This window comes from Kogia breviceps, chromosome 5 (genome assembly GCF_026419965.1).
Source record: "Kogia breviceps isolate mKogBre1 chromosome 5, mKogBre1 haplotype 1, whole genome shotgun sequence".
NCBI lineage: Eukaryota > Metazoa > Chordata > Mammalia > Artiodactyla > Physeteridae > Kogia > Kogia breviceps.
The window spans coordinates 20,133,728-20,154,440 of record NC_081314.1 but is presented as its reverse complement, the minus strand read 5'-3'; the positions used below and the strand labels follow the sequence as shown (position 1 = coordinate 20,154,440).

Sequence of the window (20,713 nt, the reverse complement as noted above, 5' to 3'; positions counted from 1 at the left end):
GGGCTCCTGCTGAACACCCCACCCTGCCACCTCATGCTTAGAAGGGCTGCTGCAGAATAGGGCTCTGCCAGCTCCTACCTGAGCCCCGAGGGGCCAGCTGGCTCACCATAGGCTAAATGAGGAAACACGTGAAAATCCCATTTCAAACCATCCCCCCAAAGACTCAGGCGGTAATTAAGAAATATGCAAAGCTCTTAATTGGACACTTTAATTAAGCGTGTTCATTCCCTCTGCCAGAGGATGCTCAGTCACCTGGGCCTCACCGGGGGACGCAGGGAAGACAGAACAGAGGACGGAGGAGGGAGGAGGGGCCGCAGAACAGTGGTAGGGGCTGGTCCAGCCCAGGCCCTTTCTCCTGCTCCAGCTGGAAGCCTGGTCCATCCCCGACGCTCTCGCTTCCCCACTGTCCTCCAACTGTCCGCATCTGCTCTGTCTGAGCCCAGTGATGCCAGGAGAGCCTGCCCTGGGTCAGTGGCTGTGGGGTGCCGTCCACTCCCTCCCCCCACGGACATATATCTCACCTCTGCCACCCACTGAGGTAAGAGGTCATTATTCCAATGAGGTCGGGCTAGATGGTCTTTAAGGGCTGCTTCCGGTTTGAGGGAGTGACAATGCTTACCAAGCCTGAAATGCAGCTGGATAAAAGGACCAAGGGAGGGGCTCATTTCCAGCTGTGGGCGGAGTCCCTCTGACCCCTGGGTTTCGCTAACCTTCAAACATTTCATCCCATTCCCACTCCCACCCCCACAGGCCTGGAGCCCTGAGAGCCCAAGAAGGGGCTGTGCTCCGCTGTCTGCTCTGGTGGGAGGGCGGAGGGGCACAGAGGTCAGGGAGGGTGCACCAGGCTGTGTGGCATGACTGCTGGGCACAGAAGTGCTTGCATTCATCTGACAGCCTGGATTAATCCTCTCCTTTTTTCCCCCACAAAAGGATCAATGGTGACTATATTATTTAAAATAATATCAGGATACAGTAGCTACCTATCAATAACAATAGTGGATAGCAGCCCAATTCCTTTGAATGCCCCTACTGTGTTGGGGAGGTCTAAAGCCATCCTCCTCAATGCAAGAGCCTCCCTTGCAGCTCTGTTGTAGGCATCCGACCTAGACTTCTCCCATCAGATGCTCACATGAGACTCACCAGAAATGACTGACATGAATCTAACGAGGTGTGGGATGTCCCTGGATTCTGATGTGGGTTTCAACATCAGCCTTTGATAGTACCCAGCAGAGGGACTGTGTCTCCCCCTGGACAAGTCTGGTGTGACTCAGGCTGCTGCTCCAAGCCTGGTTATCTGACTCTGACCCCCCCAGAGACTCTGTGCTCCCCAGTCATTGCTCTGATACCGTGTCTGCTTGAATCAGCTGGAGAGTGAGAGTAGATTTCTCTTATCTGCAACTAAGAATTTTGAGAGGGATATAAGGGAAAGGATAAATAAGCTAAAAAGAGAAGGCTGGAGCAAAAAGTTTGTTCACAGACATACATCTTAAAATATATTACCTGATCATTAAAGTCAGACTAAGAAACTGCCTGAGCTCTCTGGAGGTCAGAGCAAAAAGAAAGAAAAAGCTAACGTGATCAACTGTATGATTCACAGTATCCATAAGCCAAGACCAAACTAGCTGTTAATGATGAGCTTGTAATAAGAGCTGGATAGCAGAAAGTTCTTGCAAAGAGTCCAGAGTGCAGAAATCATGCAGCAAATTTACGTTTATATAATTAATTGTATGAACATCACAGATGAAAATCAAGAATACTAACTAGACCAGACAACACTCCTGTCCAAGCCAATGTTCTCTCTCATGGGCCCAGACCAGTGTCCCCTACAAATAAATGATTAAATGAAAAAACAAAGACCCAAGATGTTAGCTTCCAGTCATCAGATTTATCTTCTCACTGGAAACAATCAAAAGAGAGACAAAATATATGAAACAATGATTTTCAAGACAGTACATAAGGGCAGTAAAGGACAGTAAACCCTGAGAGACATGAAGCAAATCAAGTAAGCCCCACAACTGCCCCCAAATTGTTGCCTTGAAAAAACTTCAGGACATGGCACAGGGAATGGGGAGATAGAGCTGAGAGTCTGGAGAAAACAAGGCAGCTGAAGTTCACAAGAGAGGAAAGAGGTGCACAGAGAGAGAGAGAGAACACCAGAGGTCTGCGAAGCGGCTCCCTTAAGTCTTCAGCTGAGGACTGATCAGCAAAGGTGTGTAAAGAAACTGCTCAAGACTTGGGAAAGAACCACCCAAATGGATTAAAAAGGAAACAGCACCTGGAATCTACATAGGCGTGGGATAGTGCCTGTTCCTATCAGCCAGAGTGAAAAGCTTCCTCATTCATGGCACACTGGGGAGAGAACTCTGAAGGGCTATGCCTCAAGAGTGGGAAATAATTAGCCCCAGACTGAGCACCACTCCAGTCCCAGCTAACAAATCCTAAGAATTTATAGGAATACAAAAACCATCCAATACACAACATGACAAAATTCCCAATATCTAGCATACAATAAAAAATTACCAGGCATGAAAAGAAGCAATAAAATAAATCCTTAATACGGAGAAAAAAATCAGTTGAAACTGACACAATGTTAGAATTAGCAAACAAAAATATTAAAAAAACAATTATTATGACTGCATTTCATATGTTCAAAAAGTTAAACAGAGATGTGGAAGATATTTAAAAAGACACAAATCATCCTCCTAGAAGTAAAAACTACAATGCGGGAAATGAAAAATATACTAGATGGGTTAGCAACAGATTAACCCCAGATTAAATGCAGAAGAAAAGATCAATGAACTTGAAGACAGAGTAATATCTAAAATAAAACACAGAGTAAAAAGAATAGAAATAAATTACTGGAACACCAGTGAGCCGTTAGGATGACATCGAGTAGACTAACATACATGTATTTGGAGTCCTCGAAGGATTTGAAGAAAGTTTTACTGAAAATATTACAAATTTGAGAGAAAATGTAAACCACAGATCCAAAAAGTTCAACAAACCCCAAGCAAAGGAAACATAAAAGACATCACACAAAGGCACATCATAATCAAATTGCACCAAATCAGTGATAAAGAAAAAATCATAAAAGTAGCCAGGGAAAAATGGCACACTATATACAGGGAAACAGATAAAGAAGACAGCAACTTCTCCTCAGAAACAATGCAAGCAAGAAGACAATGGAGCAATATCTGTACAGTCCTGAAAAAAAAACTTATCAACCTAGAATTCTGTAACTTTCAGATATATACTATATAACATCTTTCAAAAACAAAGATGAAATAAAAACTTTTTCAAATATTCAAAAGCTGACCGAATTCATCATCAGCAGACCTATACAGGTAGTACTCCAGGAAAAAGTGAAATGACACCAGATGGAAATGTGGGTCCACATAAAGGAATAGTGAACACAGGGAATGGTCACTACATGGGAAAATGTGTAAGATTTCTTTTGTATCACTGAAATCTCTTTAAAAGATAACTGACTGTTTAAACAGAAATAACAAGAATATATTGGATCACAGGCCTAAGAAAACATAGAATAAAAATTTTTGTTACCTTGTCAGAAACCATGCAAACCAGAAGAAAATGAAGTGACATCTCTGAAGTACTGAAAGAAAAATATTGTCAACATAGGATTTTATACCCAGCAAAAATAATATTTCAAAAATGGAGTTGATATAAAGAAGTCAGATGTCAAGACAATTTCTTGCTAGCAGATCTACAACACAAGAAAGGAAGTTCTTTGGGCAGAAGGAGCAAGACACCTACACACTCACGCTTACATCACACATGGTCAGCACACACACTGAAAGGCATGGATTTTAATCTTGGCTCTGTCACTTATTTGCTGTGTGATCTTCAGTTAGTTACTATACTCTCTGAGGCTCAGCCTCCTCATTTGTACAATGGAGGCAGAAGTGCCTACCTCACAGAAGTGCTATGAATCCCACAAGAGCAGTAAAATGTTAACATTCTGGGTGGAAGGCATGTGAGAAGTCTTCATAGTAGTCTTACAACTTTCTATAAGCCTAAACTTATGTCAAAATAAAAACTTAAAGGAAAAAAAGAAATATGATGATTTTTTAAATTATGCACACACATACATATGTGTGTTATATCCCTGTCTCAGATTCTGTGCACATTCAGGAAATGGCTTGTTCTGATTAAACATTCTGGTCAATGTGAAATTTTCCTAAGGATATAGAATGTAATTGTACTTGGCATCAACAGTCTTCACCAAGAACAGGGACCTAGCTGGGCACTGGGGAACTGCTGTGAGAGTTCTAACCACAGGCCAGGAGATGGAGTAAGCCTGGACAGGACAGCTCAGTGGGCAGAACCCTGGCATAACCACCATGTGTTCATGTTCACTTAGACGCATGCAAACACACACACACACACACACACACACACTCTCTCTCTCTCTCTCTCTCTCTCTCTCTCTCAACCCAGCAGGCACCAGAAGCCCTGGTATGCGGGGGAACTCTCTAGTACTGCTGGTGTCTTAGCTACAAAACTGAGAACGTCATCAAGGATGACATCTTCAGGATTTCTTGAAAACCACTAAGCCTGAGCACACAGCTCATGTGGGCTGAAGAGCTGCTCCCCACCATGGCCAGCTCACCCACTGTCTGGACCCTCTCTACTCACTGAGTCATCTTGAACACTCTTCTCAGCTTCAAAGAGGTGCTGGGTCTCCCCTCCAGGTCCCAACAGCAGCATCAGCACCTGCTAGCTTTGAGTGCTGGCCACTCTCCACCCCCAGCTAGAACAGGAGCCCCCGCCTACAGTGCATACACTCTGACTTGGCTTCTCTGGACAGCCAGACCTGGATGGGCAGGATGCACTCCATTCCAATCGGCTTGAGGCTCAGCCCAACTCTAGTCAGACCCTACGTTGGCCAATCATGTCACATGTCTGAGTAGCTGCATGGGTACTGTGAAGAATTCACCCATAGTGAGGATATGTATGTTTGAGAGAAGGAAGAAACACATGCTAAATTCCCACCACCAGCTGATCTTTTTTTTTTTTTTTTTTTTTTTTTTGTGGTACGTGGGCCTCTCACCACTGTAGCCTCTCCCGTTGTGGAGCACAGGCCCCGGACGCGCAGGCTCAGCGGCCATGGCTCACGGGCCCAGCTGCTCCGCAGCATGTGGGATCCTCCTGGACCGGGGCACGAACCTGCGTGCCCTGCATCAGCAGGCGGATTCTCAACCACTGCGCCACCAGGGAAGCCCCCAGCTGATCTTTTTACAAGGCTGGTGTTAAAGCAATTTGGTAGTTTATTTAACTGAGAGGAACTCTTGGTTCATCCACAGCATGGAGGTTGGCAGAGTAATATATGCACATGCTCACATTTATACTTCTCTTCCTTAGGCAAATTGTTGGTGGCATTGCTATTAAAAGCCTCATTCACAGGGAGAGGACAGTGGGGCAGTGACAATGCATAGACGGAGCTCTGAGAGCCATGGCTTGTGTTTTCCAGGTTATCAGCTGAGGTCCAGTCAGAGGGGCCTTGTGACAGTGGACCCACAGCCCCCATCCAAGGGGGCCCAGCTATTGCCTGGCCATGAGATCAAGCTCGCCTGGTCAGTTGGAAGGTGGCCTCAAGGTCACAGGCTGCTAGAGGCATGGCATCCTTCAGAGGAACCCTGGGCTGGCGTTGACCAAGGGTGCTGACTCCAAGGCCTCCCCGAGCATGGGGAGCTGCTCCTGGCACTTGTGGGGGCCCAGTGCCCCCTCCTGTCCCCGCATATACACCCTCACAGAGCCTGCTCACTGCACACCCTGTTGCTTCGCCAAAGAGGAAATGGGCACAATCCCGGCCCCGCGCGCCCAGAGCCGGCTGGTGAGGGAAGAGTGGGTGTGGAGACCTCCCCATTCAGTCAACAGAAAGAAGACCCCTCCTGCCCTCAGGATGGGCTCAAGGGCACATGCTCAAGATTCACCTGGAGAGCAGGGATGGCCTTCCAGGTGAAGTTTAGAGACGAGGACCATTGTTTCGGGGGTGGAAGATGCACTCTAGATCTCCGGACCCCCGGGCCTGAGAGTGAACACAGGACCCCCCAGCAGGCAAGGAGGATTCTTTGTCTCCAGCCCTTGTGGACTAGAGATGACTGCTGGCCAGGCACTGGGGTGGCCGGAGGGCCAGGTTGGGGAACAAGGAACTGAGCGTATATCCAGGTCTGCCCCTGGACTTGGATACCTGGGTACCAAGAAGATGTAGCCAGGCTCACTTGTCCCATCCCACAAGCTCCAGGTCCTTAAGGAGCCCTTCTCCAAAGCAGCACCACAGAGGGTGTGAGCCATCGAGGACTCTGGAACTAATTTTGTCCAAGCCTCTCACTGAGCTAGGAGATGTGAGGTTGGAAAAGAGGGGCCGTTTACCCAGGATCACATGGCTCCAGGGTCACAGCCAGATAGTAACTCCTGGTGCACAGCCAAGAGCTCCACTTCAGAGGTTTGCCTGAACGCATCAGGCTTATGGAAGTATGCCCGGAACAGGAAGATCATGCCTCCCGAAGCCGCAGTGGAAACATACAACACGGGAGAAGCAGCAGAGATTAAAACTCACTAAGGCCCTGAGGCTTGGCTTCTAGAAGGATCACAGATCAGAGTGGCCTCAGATTACCAAGTCATGGCAAGAAGGCACCTAGAGATCATCAGATCCAGTCCTTCACGTAACAGAGGAAAAATTGGAGGCCCAGGAAGCAGGAGGGTTTGCTCAAAGCTTCACGAAGGGAGAGCAGTAGCAGAGCAAGAACCAGGACCCGACTCCCGGGGCGTCCCCAGGGGGGCGGACCTCCCTCCTCCCATGGCCCCAGCCAGCTGCTTAACCAGGAGCAGGTCATAGTCCCTCACGGAAGCTCCAACTCCTTGTCTGCAAAAGGTGTGTGTTCCCTTGAAAAATCTTCACCCCATCTGTATTAGTTATTTGTTGCTGCGTTAACAAATACCATGAAGTTAGTGGATCAAAACAACATACATTTATTATATCACATTCCCCTGGGGTAGGAGTCTTGGCACAGTTTTCCTGGGACCTCTGTTTGCAGTCTCACAAGGCTATAATCATGGTATTGGCTGGGCTATGTTTCTTTCTGGAGCTTGGGGTCCTCTTTCAAGCTCCTGTCTGTGGTGGCTGACCAAATTCAGTCCCTCGTGGCTGGAGGACTGAGTCTCCATCTTCTTGGGAGCTACCGGCCAGGGGCTGCTTTTCCCCAAGAGGCCACCCACAGTTCCTCACCACATGGCAGCTCACGCCTTCAAGGCCAGCACAGGAGTCTTTTAGAGAAACAATCATGGGAGTGACAGCCCATCATCTTTGCCATACCATATTGGCTAGAAGCAAGTGTCGGTTCCATCTGCATTCAAGGGGAAGGGACTAGGCAAGGGGGTGACTCATTCAGGGTCACCTTAAGTTGTATCTGTCAAACCATCTCACATTCCTAATAGATGCCCCCTCTGCTCTTCCTTCAGCCCCCGCCTCCTCTCCTGCAGTGGTGCTAGTGGCTGGTCACCTGCAGCAGAACCTCGCAGGTCTCTCTGTTTAGGACTGAAGCCCTCAGTTGCCCTGTACAGAGGCTGTGGTGGGCAGGGGCTGTGACTACCTCACCATACATTTCCCACAGCACTTCCAGCCCCCCAAGGTGGACAGATGAGTGGACATTGCTGTCCAGACTAGAACTCTGGCTTAGATGACCCTTTAGCTGCATGACGGAGGAAGGGGAAGAGCTGGCTCTTCTGGCCCTACACCTGGGGTTCTGCCCTCTTCTGATGCAGGTGGGAGAGAACCAGGGTGGGTGGGCCGGCAAGGCACCTTTCCAGGCCTGCATTTCACATTCCGACGTGGGCAGCAGCCGGCAGTGCTTTTGGCTGGATGTGGGGGAGTGATGGATTAGAATCAGGGGAGAATTTCCGGATCCTGGTGCTACAAGTAGGATCTGCTAATATCCCTAAAATAAGCGGCTAATCTGAGAGTGGCTTTTTTTCCCCCTAAAAATAAACCCTTCTCAGAGGTGCTCTCGACACAGAGAAGAGCAGAACCAAATAATCTCCTGGCAACAAGGCTTGACCCTACTTGTAGCAGCCCAGTCTGGGAACTGCAGGGTCCCAGTGGGGAAGAGCCAACTGGCCTTGGGAGGGAGAGACGAGGCTCAGTCTGCTCATGGAAGCCCGGTGCCGCAGCACGGGGGCCATGGGGCTGAAGAACGCCCTCCCTCATCTCCCAGGGCCGAGGTGACAGCCCTTCTCTCCACTCCTGCTCTGTCGTCGGCCTCCTCACAGCAGCAGCCCCCACCCCTCAGCTCATCCTCCACACGAATACAGAATTAGTCCCGTCACTCCTGTGCCCCAACAGGAATCAGTGCCTCCACAGGGCCCTTTAATTCTATTTGGTCGGGGCCCCGGGACGGACAGCACCATTGCCTAGAGCCTTACGTCACCCGGGCCTTCCCAAGGCCGCAGCACGTGGCGGCCAGCCTGTGAAGGTGCGCTCCGGCACCTGTGTCTGGTGGCGGGGGGGGCCTCCCCTCAGTGCCTCCGTGGCCCTCTCTTCCCTGCACTTCCCGACTCCCCCCTCTCCCTCACTGGATGGGGAAATACACAAGAGATGTGTGTTTGAATGCTTCACCTTATCCTCTTCTGTCTGTGTGATGTTTATTCCCCGCTCGTCAACAGGTTCAGAACAGAACATTTTCTCTACCTCTCTCGGAATCCGCACGCCGCCCCCAGGGGGACCCGACGCCCATGTGGAGGTCACACTCGCAGCTCTGCAGTCCCGAACCAGGGATGTGTCTCTTGGTCCTGCTTCTGCCCCGGGATGGGGGCGAAGGGGCTACCCAGCAGGGTTTCGAACAGGTCAAAGCTGGGCTGGGCTACTCGCAGCCAGCTTCCAGGCCGTTTTCTCTAGGCCAGCAACTCTGGGCAGGGGTGACATCTCTGCTGAGCACCAACCGAGGGCACAGGTCTCCCTACCCACTCTGACCTCACAGGCCATTAACGTGGCCCTGCCCACAAGGGCCACTGAAACGCGCTGTGACCACTGACGATGCATAATTAGGATCTTCTCCCCCTACTAGCTACACCGGCAAAGGAATACCAAGGTGGGGCTCAGTAACCTCCATGGGCGGAAGACATGAGGGGCAGGGAGCAGAGGTTACCAGGGCTTTGGAGGGTGGCGTTTCAGGCCTTGGGGACAGACCATCAGACCGTGAGCGGGCCTGCGGGTGGGGGCCGGGTTCAGGAAGGCAGCCCCCTGTCTCCATGCCAGCTCCCTGGCTCTCACCCTTTGCCTTTCGCACGGCCAGCTTAAGACTAGGTTTCTGTTTCCAAGGTGGGGAGGGAAGCTCTTCCCCACACAGTCCTCCCTCAAGTCCTCAGGGACGCCTGAGCTGGTTGGGAAGCTGGGAGCTGGCAGAGAAGAGCAAGGGAATCTATGGAAGAAAGCAAAGGAAGGGAGTCAGGTGTCCGCTGGAAGAGAAGCCCAGCAAGGGAGGCTGTGGCAGGAGGTTGCACAAGAGGCAGGAGCTCACACACCCAGCGGCCCGCTCCTCTCCAGGTGTACCCCCGCCCCGAGCAGCTGGCAGACGGGAAGAGTCTGGAAGGGCTGCCAGCAGTCCCGGAGCACCCAGGGCATTGTGGAGGCTGGAAGGGCAGAGGAGCTTAAGGCAGCCGGTTTGGGTACATCTGGGGACAGTGTGGTCGTGCAGAGGACAAAAGTCCCTCCTCTACAACCCTTCATTGTTCCTGAGTCCTCAGTCAACAGAGAAAGAATCAAGAAAATATACATCCCCAGCAGAGGTGAACTTCAGGGCTGGAAGGAAGCTCAAGCTGATACCTGTCACAAGGCCTCCTCTAAATTCCATCCTCTGAATGTTCCCAGCCGGTCTGGTTCAGGCTACCTGGATCTCCTGCCTGCAAGTGGGCCATAGCCTTGTCTTCTAACCCATAAGCATGTCCCTCCTTGGTTGAAGCCCTTCATTGGGTCCCGGCTGCCTGCAGGGAAGACCCAGACTCCTGCGCGTGGCCTGACCCTGCCTCCCCAGGTGCAACTCCTCCCACCACGTTCCCCCAACCACGCCAGAGCCCAGCCACGTGAAGGATACCCAATTCCCTGGAAGGCCCATGCCCATCACAGCCCTCAGCCCTGGCACAGCTGGGCACTCTGCTCGTGATGCCCTCCTCACCTGCCAGTGAATTCCTGCCCACTGTGCACCACCTCCTCCGGGAAGCCTCCCCTGACTCCCCCGCAGACCACACCCGCAGCCTTGCTTGTGTAGTTAATACTCACATCAACACTGGCTGAGGCTTATGATCCACCTACCTCGGTCCAAGAACTGTCCCACTCACAACACCGCAGACCCTCCAGCCTGCAGTCCCTGGGCCGTGTCCTCAGGGAGGGACAGTGGCAGTGAACTTGAGGTGCTCTGCTTGTGAGCAGCTGTGGGGCCACAGGGGGTCAGGGTGAGTCTGTCCCCCTCCCTGCCAGGCCAGGCAGCAGGGAAAACGCCGGTCAGTGAGTCAGAGACCCGGGGGTCCTTCCCAGCTCAGCAGTAGCAGCTTCTGGGTCCCGCACCCTGTGTAAACACCTTCGCCTCTCAGAGCCTCACTTCCCTCATCTACAAAATGGATAAGCAGCTCTACCTGTCAGATCACAAGAACGCTGCCCTGCAGCTCACTACACAAAAGCGTTCCATCAGTGATTCTCCAAACCTTGCACCCCTATTTCTCTTCCCCTCATACATCTACAAGCAGGGGGGGAGGGGGGTGCCGTCACTATTTCACCAACAAAATTACCTCTTACTGGAGCATTTGGCATGTGCCACACATTGATGTGTTAGACACATCTTGAAAGTCCAACAAGGTCATAAAGACCCTACTGTCTTGTAGGGAAATGAGCACCGGGGGTCCTCATTTTTGAGGACCCTCTCTGTCTGGGTGTTACATCCCAACACCCGGACAGAGAGGGCCAGGCTGGGGTGGAAGCCCAGGGCTCAAGAGGATGCCGTTGTTGATGGAGCTGGAGTAGGAGCTGGGATTGGTCTATTAGGGATACCACGTATCCCTCTTGGCTCTGGCCCCTTCCCAGTCCTCCCCGCTTACCACCCACCCACCTGGCTACAGAAGGAAGTGTCCTGGAGTAGGAGTACCTGGGAGCTGTCACCCATTCTGCTGTCCTCTGTATGGGATAAATGCCTGCCGGCAGGAAGGGCAAAACAGCTCTATCCCTGTTGCCTGGCAACCTGAGCCAAACACATCATCAGAAGGGATGAACCAGAGCACCCTGAGGGCACAGTAGGTAAGGCTGGGCCCAGGTAGGTGGGCCTAGAATGCTGCCCAAGAGAAGAGGTGGCAGACTGGAGAGGACCCTGCACTGGAGGCCAGGGCAGTTCCAGGGGAAACAGTTGGCAGAGGCCCTGATCCTATGCATTCATCCCTGCAGCTCCCCTGACCCGTGCCGTGCCCAGGCTGGGAGTGCTACAGGCTTGGCATCATACTCGAAGCTGGTGCTGAATTATAGAACCACTTAGAGCTCCACTGGCCCTAGTGTTCACCAAGTCCACTAGCCTCCAGGGACATATCGAGAAAGTGAAAGATGGGCTGGGGCTAAGCCAACCACACAACTAGCTGGTGGCAGACCCTAGACAGAATCAGGGTCTCCAGGGCCCTGATATCTCCAGGCCTGGAGGGAGAATGAGGCCAGAGGAAGGGCTACCCCCAAAGCAGGTAGGAACCAGCTTCTCAGTGTGACTGGTCCTTCCCTTCCGAGTAATGAGTTCTCAGCTAGAACCTGGGGGAGGGTCCTTCCTCCACGGCAGTGGGCTGTAGGCCGACTTAGAGGACTTCAGTGCCCACATCCCTATCAGCTCCCTTCAAACCATCCCAGATAAGCAGCTCACCCTGTATGAGAACGGAGTGCCTGCTATTCCACCCAGCTCCATCAGCCTCCCACGAGGAGACCCTGCTCCCTTCCGAGAGCCCACTGCCTTCCTCCCAGGTCAGGCGCCCAGCACCCTTCGTCGGCCTGGGGGAGTCAAAGGCCTCCTCCCGCCCACCCCCACACAGTGCTCGCTGGCTCCTCCTCAGCAGAGAGTGTGGCACGTAATTCCCTAGGAGGCATTTACGGCGGACCTCGTTTCCATACAGTCTCAGTGTTCCTCTGTCTCCTGGGCCTGGGCCTGGGCCTGGGCCTGCCTTTGAGGCACGAGGCCCAACAGTCCATGGTTTCTCACGGTGACCTGGGTTCGGATTCCAATCCTGCCACATGAGCAGAGAGCCCTTGGACGTGACCAGCTCTCTCTGAGCCTCTGCCTCCTGGCCTGCGAAACAGGGTGAACCCCACGTCTATCACAGGGTGCTAGGAAGATCACAATGCCTGTGCGGAGCCTCGGGCACAGTGGGTTTTCCAAAACGCCCACTGGGTTAACTGGGGGAGGATACAGGAACCCAGAAAGGTCTGCTCCATTTTGTCAGGCAGGACTGGCTGGGTCTGGACCCCTCCCCATCCACCCTCCTCTCCAAGCCCCTAGAATGACAGATCCTTCCCAAGCGGCAATGTGACCAGGCCACTCCCCAGCTGAGGATCCTCCACCAGTTCTCCACTGCCCTCGGGATAAAGTCCCAGCTCCTGGCCGAGCCAGCCTCTGTGACCTGCCCTCACCTCATCTCCAGCCACAGGGGGAAATGGGTGAGCCAGTCATCCCAATACTGGAAACCCCTTTCTCAACAGAAACCCCACTAAAGCAACAAGCCCATCCCCCGACTGCCCAGGCCCTGGAAGAAAGCTGTGGTCTCCAGCACAGAACGCACCCAAATGAAGTCTTCCTCCCTCGCCGGTCCTGCTGGGGCTCCGGGCTGCCACTCTTTTAATGCATTTTATAGAGGTAACCTCTACTGTAAAGGCTCCATCCTGCCCTCAGAGGTGAGGTATCATCTGCTTTCTCCTGAACCCTGGTCTGTCCCTTGGGTATGTCACCCCCCACCCCCGGGGAACAGGTGGCACCTGGCCAAGTCACTCAGGCTCCCACCGGCCTTGTTACCAAGAGACCAGGATAAATATGCTTTTCTACTAAAAAGAAATCATTTTACTAAAATGATAACATATTCACGGTAGTGAAAATTTACTTTTTAAAAAAGATCCCACTTCGTTCAGGGCCAAAGTTACCAAAATAAAAAAGGGAATTGGAAATTTCAAGTTCAGTAAAGAAGCTCTCTTCGGAGTCCTCAGGCGTTAGGAATCTGCATCCTTTCCTGCCCTGTTCCAGGAAGCAGAGACTGGCTTCCTCATCATCGCGGTCCCCTCAGGGCTTAAGTGCCCAGCCCTGCCTGCAGTCCCATTTCCCAGCAGCCTGTCTTTTGGGCTGTAGCAAAAGCTGCCCATCTCAGGGTGCGTCAGGTACTTCTCCCTGGCAACCTCCCCCATCTTCTCTGTGGTGAGAAATGGAAAAGGATGACAGACAGATACACAGACAGACAGTGGAGGAAATGTCCAGTACAGTAGTCCACCCCCAATGATTATGAATTTTGCTGTTCCACCTAACCTTTCCTCACCTTCCCCAACGGGTCTGTCCATCAGTTTCTCTAAATGATTTACACTGAGACCGGAAAGCCCTGCACATTCAAAGGCTCATTCATTCTGCAACAGTGGAAGAACGGTTGGGGAGGACAGGGACACTTTGCAGCCTGGATGGGACACAGATGGTACCACCCTCAGGCCTGCCCTGGGTGAGCCTGCAATGTCAAGGCAACTCCTATAAGGATAAATATTCATGGGCTGATTTTAGGGATTTAATAAGTAACAAAAGGACAATGAGGTTATTTTGTTATATTTTAATGGTATTCATTATAATTTGGAGGCTGCAAATGATAATGATAATCAGACCATGCAAACGATGGTAATTGCTGTTACACCTGCACCACAAGAACATGTTCTCACAGTTTCTTTTTTGTTTCTTTGCTTTTTTGCGGTACGCGGGCCCCTCACCGCTGTGGCCTCTCCCTTCACGGAGCACAGGCTCCGGACGCGCAGGCTCAGCGGCCACGGCCCACGGGCTCAACCGCTCCGCGGCATGTGGGATCCTCCTGGACCGGGGCACGAACCCATGTCCCCTGCATCGGCAGGCGGATTCTCAACCACTGCGCCACCAGGGAAGCCCTCACAGTTTCTTTTTTCTCTTCTGGCTAGTTCTCGAGCATCTATCATCAGCACTGAGGGTGCCACTTTTCTCTTATACCAAGTACACGTTAATTTGCATCTCGGTGTCTGTCTGTCTGACCTCACACCCAGTTCTTTAACCAAATAAAGCAAAGGTTCTGGGCCTGCACCTGACATCCAAGGTTCCCTCTCTCATTCCAGCCACTGAGGCAGGCAGAAAAATTGGGAAGAGAGAAAGCAGGACCAAGAAGCTGAGGCACAGAGCCACTGGGTGATTCACTTCAGATCTCAAAGTGAGCTCTCCCGCGTCTGGATGTGACCCTTCCTCCCCACCTCTGGTGGCCTTGCTGCTTCTCAAAGTTCTGCAGAGATGGTGGTGCCCTGAGAAATTCAGCTTCCGTGAGATGAACAGTGAGGTGGGCATGACCGAGGCTAAACGAGCCAATCCTCTATGAAAGACTCTGTACGTGCTGCAGATAAAAATCCTCTGGCTTGAGAAAGCGGCAGGTGTCAGGATGAAGAATCCTATTCCAAAGCAGCCTTGACTCCTGTCGCTTTCAATCTACTGATGGGCCATCAGCAAATCCCACACAGCAAAGATCTCTCATCATTTTCAAATGAGATATTTCACGAGCACAAACCTCCTGCAGGCGGAGAGGGGGGAAGGATGACTCAGATGACTAGTCACCTTAAGGTGCTGAAATTTGCCCTTAAGGGGCTTAACATTCAGTTAGGGTTTCTGTACCTAAAAGAAGTTAATAAGCATTTTAAAATCCTGAGTAACCAAGACAACAGAGGTCTTAGGGCAGCATGTGATTGTTTCTAAAAATGTTCAGAAAAAAACAAAGCTCCACCATGGTGAGTGCCCAGCTAGGCTGGGCACAGCAGGGCCACCAGGTCTGGGAGGAGTCAACTTCTGGGATGGGCTTCAGGTACAACCACCAGGCCAGCGGTGGGCTCCCTGTGTGGCTGTAGCAGTGTGGATGGGGGGAAGGCAGGGGTCAGGCAGGGCCCAGCCGCAGGTGGGGAGCGGGAGCCCTCCTGGCAGTGAGGATGGGGATGAAAGTGGAGGGACAGCTCCTTCCCTCTCAGCAGTAGCAGCCAGATGCCCGTGGGTCACCCTTGTCCTCCTGTTCCCCACCCCACACACTTCCTCTATGGAGGAGGAAGAAGAGCAGGCAAAGCTCCCTGGAGAGGGTGGGCCCCTTGCAGGACCTACTCCTTGCACTCGGCCCAAAGAAGGAGTACCAGCATGCTGCCTATAGAAGCGTCTCCCCCTCTGAAGCCTTTAGAAGGCGCCTCTGACACCTGCCCCCAAAGGTGGGTAGGATGCCCTGCTATGTGCTTCTACAGCAGCTGTTCCTCCCTCGTCACGGCCCTCACAGACCTTTACTGTAATTATATCCGCAGATGTCTGTGCTCCCCGGTGCACTATAAGTTCCACGGGGCAGGGATACACTCAAAGATCTGACTGAATGAATAAATGGATGCTGGGAGGAGGAAGGGAGAGAGGCGGATGGGGGAGGGAGAGAGGGATGGTTGAACAAATGAATAAACAACCAAAGCTGCCTGCAGGGTCACTATGCTGCACGAGTCCAGGGAGGACACTCACATCGTGCTCAGCATGGATGGCACCTCCAGCAACACAACTGCCAGGGGAGGACAGGAAGGTGGCTGGTCACAGGCAGAGGCTGGCCTACTGGCCTCAGCCTGGGGAAGGAGACCAAACTTGTGTCCATCAATCTCCCTGCTCCGGCTGCAGGAGTCTCAGGGAAGGGAGGTGAGCAGAGGCCAGAGTGCAGCAGACACAGCCCACTTCCCCATCCCTGCCACACACACTCGGAGAAGCCCCGAGTGAAGCTGGAGCCCCACAGAACGCCATCAGAACTCAGGAGGAGGGCTGTGTCCCCCAGGTCGAGCTCCTTCCTCAGATATCTGCTCATGCCTGCCTTCTCTGGATGCCACCAAGTGCCCAAGTCGGGACTGGTGTGCATCACCCCCTCATTCCCCCTCCATTGACATCAGCACAAGGGCAAGGCCAGCAGGCCCAGAGAGCCATCTGAGCCCCAGCAGGATTGCACAGCCTCCCCACTGCAAGGAAACCCTTCATCCTGGGTCCACAGCAACCTCTCCACAATCCCTCCCCTTGCCAGGCTGATACTGGCCAGCCTGCGTTCCATGCTCCACAGGAAGGCAATCATTCTGCTGCTAGGAGGGGGGTACTCTCTCATGGGCTAGAGGTATTCTCTCCAGAGTGGCTCCTCAAGGCTTCCCGCCCAAACCAGGTCCCTGGAATCTCTGAAGGCCCGATGCCCCTGGGATTATCTGGTCCTGGGCACCCTCCTCGTCACTGGGCTCCAGTCTGGGCACTCCTCTCTGGGATCCAGCTGTCCTCGCCCACTGGCCTAGAGAGATGCTACCAGTAAGCCAGGCATAGGAAACAGAAGAAGGCCAGCTCCTTCCCCTGGCCCCTTTCCAGGGGACTCAGCTCATATAGGCCAGTTCCCTGAGTACAGAAGGGGAGGCACCTCCAAGGTCACACAGGGAGGGAGACCCAGGGTGGAGGTGATGGCCAGAATTCAGTGGGAATTCAGAATTCCCTCCACCACACAGGCTGTAGAGGATGCGGGCACAAAGGACCAACACGTGTAAAAGTGCATTCAGGCAAGATGGAAGCCATGGCTGCGGTGGCAATGTCCCACCAGGCTCAGGAATGCACATGTCTCCTGCCTAACTGAGGGACCCCAAAAGCTCTGTAAAATTGAAGGTAAACAACCCACTAATGACACAACAAAGTGGGAGGAGGCTTTTCAGGGTTCTAGGGCTCCCTGCCAGAAGGGACCAGAGTGGCTAATAGCCAATGGCACTGATGGCAGTGCCTTTTTCCCTAATGACCATGTTCAAAGGGCCCAGAAAGCATGCTCCCAACCAACTAGCCCGGTATCTCCACCAGGTCACCCAATCCAGCCACCCAGCCACAAGCCTGGCCAGAGTATGGCAAGCCTAACCCCCTGTCAGAAAAGCTCCCCGATTCTTGGCTTCCCCAATTCAAGGTCACCTTATTTCCCAACGACATGTTAACGACTGGGAACAGGAGATGTGATTCCAGTCCCAGAAGGGTTAACAACTCACAATAGGACTCTGGGTCCACACCCCATCCCTGGGGCTCGAACTTCCCATATCAACATGCTGGAGAGGTGGGGGCTCACTCTCTGAGGCCTTCAGGTCTCATTTCTGTGATTTTTAGGGGCAAAGGCGGTTTGCAGGGCTCAGTAGGGGCCTCAGCCCATCAGAGATTCCGTGGGAGCCCAAAGTTGTCGCTCAAACACACCAGACATTCTCCTCCTCAAACCCCCGGTCCTTTGCTGAAGCATGTTCAGACTTGGAATGAACAAGTGTTTGTTGGGAACCTCCCATGGTCCAGGCCCTTTGAGAGACACTGAGGAAACATGAAGGGGTAAGAGAACTGCCCTTAGGCAACCATCTTACAGAGACAGAAACTAAGGCTCAGAGAGGCTTTGAAATCTGCTCAAGGGAACACAGCTAAGAATTCAACTCCCAGGGCTCTAGGCCCGCTCTAAGACTATAGCACTGGGATGTGAAGACCACCCCCACGCCCCAAATCCCTTTAGGCACGAAGAAAAGTTAGTTTTGTGAAACTGGAATCTACTAAGATCAGAAACTCAGAGTCCCGGACACAGGGCTGGCTGCCTGGGTTGATTTTGTTCTGAAGCGCGCAGCCTGGCCCCCAAACCCACATCAGCACTTGACCACCTTCTGACACCCTTCTCTGAGCTCTAATGGGCAGCAGCCGGCAGGAGACTCTATGTGACCTCCACACCCACTGGTACACACATCCCAGCAGCACTGCTCCCGGAGCCCACCAGGTCCTCCCAAGGTTGTGTGTGTCCTGGCCCCTTGTACAGACAGGCACCAAGCCAGGTGAACTGGACTGGTCTGTAGAGCTAGAGCTGCTGGTCCTGCTCCGAGATGGCCTTCTCCCACAGCAGAGCTGGTCAGGGCCCAGCTGGTCTCCCTGCAGCCCAGGTGAGAGGCCTCTGGAGGGATGCTCTGAAAACCACTCCTTCCTACAAGTGTCAGAGGGTCCATGCTCCTCAACCTGGTCTTCCCACCTCGGGACTAACCTGGATTTCAGAGATGCTTTCCCTGGGGAGGCTGTTGGGCAGCACGGAAGCCATTTGTCTCCCCCTCTCCCCGGCCCCTGGCCCGCTGCCACGGTGACCTCCCCTCCCCCAAGAAGGGCGGTGAGCTGGGGAGTGGGAAGAATCAGCCGCCAACGCTCTCGGGAGGGGTGCTGGGAAGCCAGGCAGGGCGTGTCGCCTGGTCCTTTCTCTGCCCAGCCCCGGGCTTCACGGCTCTTGGTGTGAGGCGCCCCGTACCATCCCCCAAATCTGTCTCGCACTGGGGAACCCTTGCTCGCACTGGGGAACCCTTGCTGTCATCGCCCAGATCCCTGAGCCCCACAGGGGCTAATACACACTGGCGAAGGGCAGCGGGTCTAGAACCTTCTGTGCCCAGTCGGACGTAAGCCAGGGGAGGTAGGCGCCCTGTTCCCCCACGACCTGCACCTGCTCTTTTCAGAGGAGACATCTGTGGGTCTCCCCCCAACCGCGGCCGTCTGCCCCGGGGTCTGGACGTGCCCGTAATTACGGTTCCGGGCAGGGGCCCCAGGGAACCCCTCCGGTGCCGCGGGGTGGGGAGCGGCCAGACGCCAGTCCCGTCTCGTTCTCCAAAGAGGGGCGCCGTCCTCCCCGCGACCCTCGCCGGCGCCCCGCCACCTGCGCGGTCGCCCGCAGCCGGTGCCGCAGTGCGAGCGAGCCAGCGAGCCCGGAGCCTTCTCACCTCAGCCGGCGCCGCTGAGCGAGCCGCCGCCCTCCGGCCTCCCCGCCGCGCCGCACCTGCACCCCACCCGCACCCCGAGCCCCCACCCCAGATCCCACCCTCACCCCCACCTCCGGCCCCAGCGTCTCCTCGGCCCTTACCCTTGGCCCCTCCCCTGCCCGGCCCCGCCCGAGCCGGCCCCGACCTCTCATCCCCAAACCTCCCCTCTACCCAGGCACCGAGGGGCCTTTTCGAGCCGGGGCCGGGGTCCCAATCGGGTGGATGATTTGGCGGGGGTTCAACTCGACGCCAAGCCAAGAGAATAAGCGGGGTACTTACCACTCTGCTCCCCCAAGAACACCAACTTGAATTTTCTCAGTGGGTTCCCAAAATCTCCCCCTGCGGACATGGTGCTGGCAGCCTGGGCTGGGAGAGGAGGAGGAGGAGGAGGAGGAGAAGCGAAGGAGCAGGGAGGGGAGAGGAGGAGGGCGAGGGGAGGCGGCCGGCGGTGCGGGAGCCGGAGGGGGAAGGGCTGGCTGCGCGCGTCCCTGACTCCCCAGCTGCGTCCCGGCCCCGGCCTGCGGCTGCGTGTCCGGCGGCGGAGGAGAAGGAGGAGGAGAAAGAAGAGGAGGAGGAGGAGAAAGAAGAGGAGGAGGAGGAAGGCTGGGGCTGGGCTAAGGCGGGCGGCGCTTGATGCGGTGCGAGGGGCGCGCTCTGGACGCCTGAGGCGCGGCGCGAACAGCGAGGCGCGAGCGGAGCGGGGCGCAGGGACTGCGCGCAGGGCGGAGGAGCGCTCTCCCTAGCCGCACTGGTCGGCGCCCCTCCCGCCTCTCTTCTCCGCCCGCGCCTGCGCTCTGCGCGCTCCCCAGCCTCTGATGTCATTCGGGGCCTGAGGGGCTGGGGGGCGCCAGTCCACCCACTCGGAGCCCGCACCCGGGGTGGGGGGAGAGAACCGCCTCGCCGTGCCTCAGAGAGACCCCCGAATCGGGCCCTGTCTCACTGCGCCTCTACGTCTGTCTCCCCACTCTACCCCTCCTTTGAATCCAGAAAATGACGTGAAATTATCAGGGGATATTCGTTTCTGGTCTTTAAACCTAGATGCTAGTCCCTTCCTCCACCTCCCGCGACACCGATGCACACTCAACCTGGCCATCCTAGAGGGTGGAAAGGAAAGGAAAGTAGTGGGGGGTGAGCCAGGGTGTGGTGGACCGTGTGTGCGCAGACAGGCTCCACTGTCATCTTGTGCGTCTCTTGCCCTCCCTACCCTCTCTAGACCCAGATCCCTCCTCTTGGGCATAATCTGTGGGGTCATAGGTGTCCCCACAAACATGCCCAGCGAGAGAGGAAGCACCAGTAAAAGGCGTACCTTCCTGAAACCAACTGCTCCTAAGGATCATTTTATCCTAAACCTAATGCCCCGAGGGAGAGAAGGAGCAATGAGGCCCTGAATGTCAGCACCTCCATCTCCAGAACGGTGCCCTGGATCCCTGGACCCTGGGACCACCGTGTTGACAATGCCGCTCCTTGCTCTGGCAATTAGGTGTATCTGGACAATGAGCTCCTGGAGCACAGGAGGGAGACCTTCCATTTGCCTCTGTATTCATCTGACCTTTTAAGGCACACAAAGTTGTGAGTGGGTGAGAACAAGGAGCAGGTGCCAGGTGTTAGAAGCACTCCCAACCCCGTCCTAGCATTCTGGCTAATGCTAGCTTT

General features: G+C 54.1%; 1 protein-coding gene across 1 annotated transcript in view; it reads right to left on the bottom strand.

Annotated features, from left to right (window-relative positions):
• RAB6B (RAB6B, member RAS oncogene family) overlaps positions 1-19,851 on the bottom strand; it is a 59,622-nt gene extending 39,771 nt beyond the window's left edge. Inside the window, exon 1 of the mRNA XM_059065356.2 lies at positions 19,340-19,851. Within this exon, the coding sequence (XP_058921339.1) occupies positions 19,340-19,409 (70 nt within the window). The 5' untranslated portion in view covers positions 19,410-19,851. The remainder of the gene's footprint in view (positions 1-19,339) is intronic.
• Between the last annotated feature and the right edge of the window lie 862 nt (positions 19,852-20,713).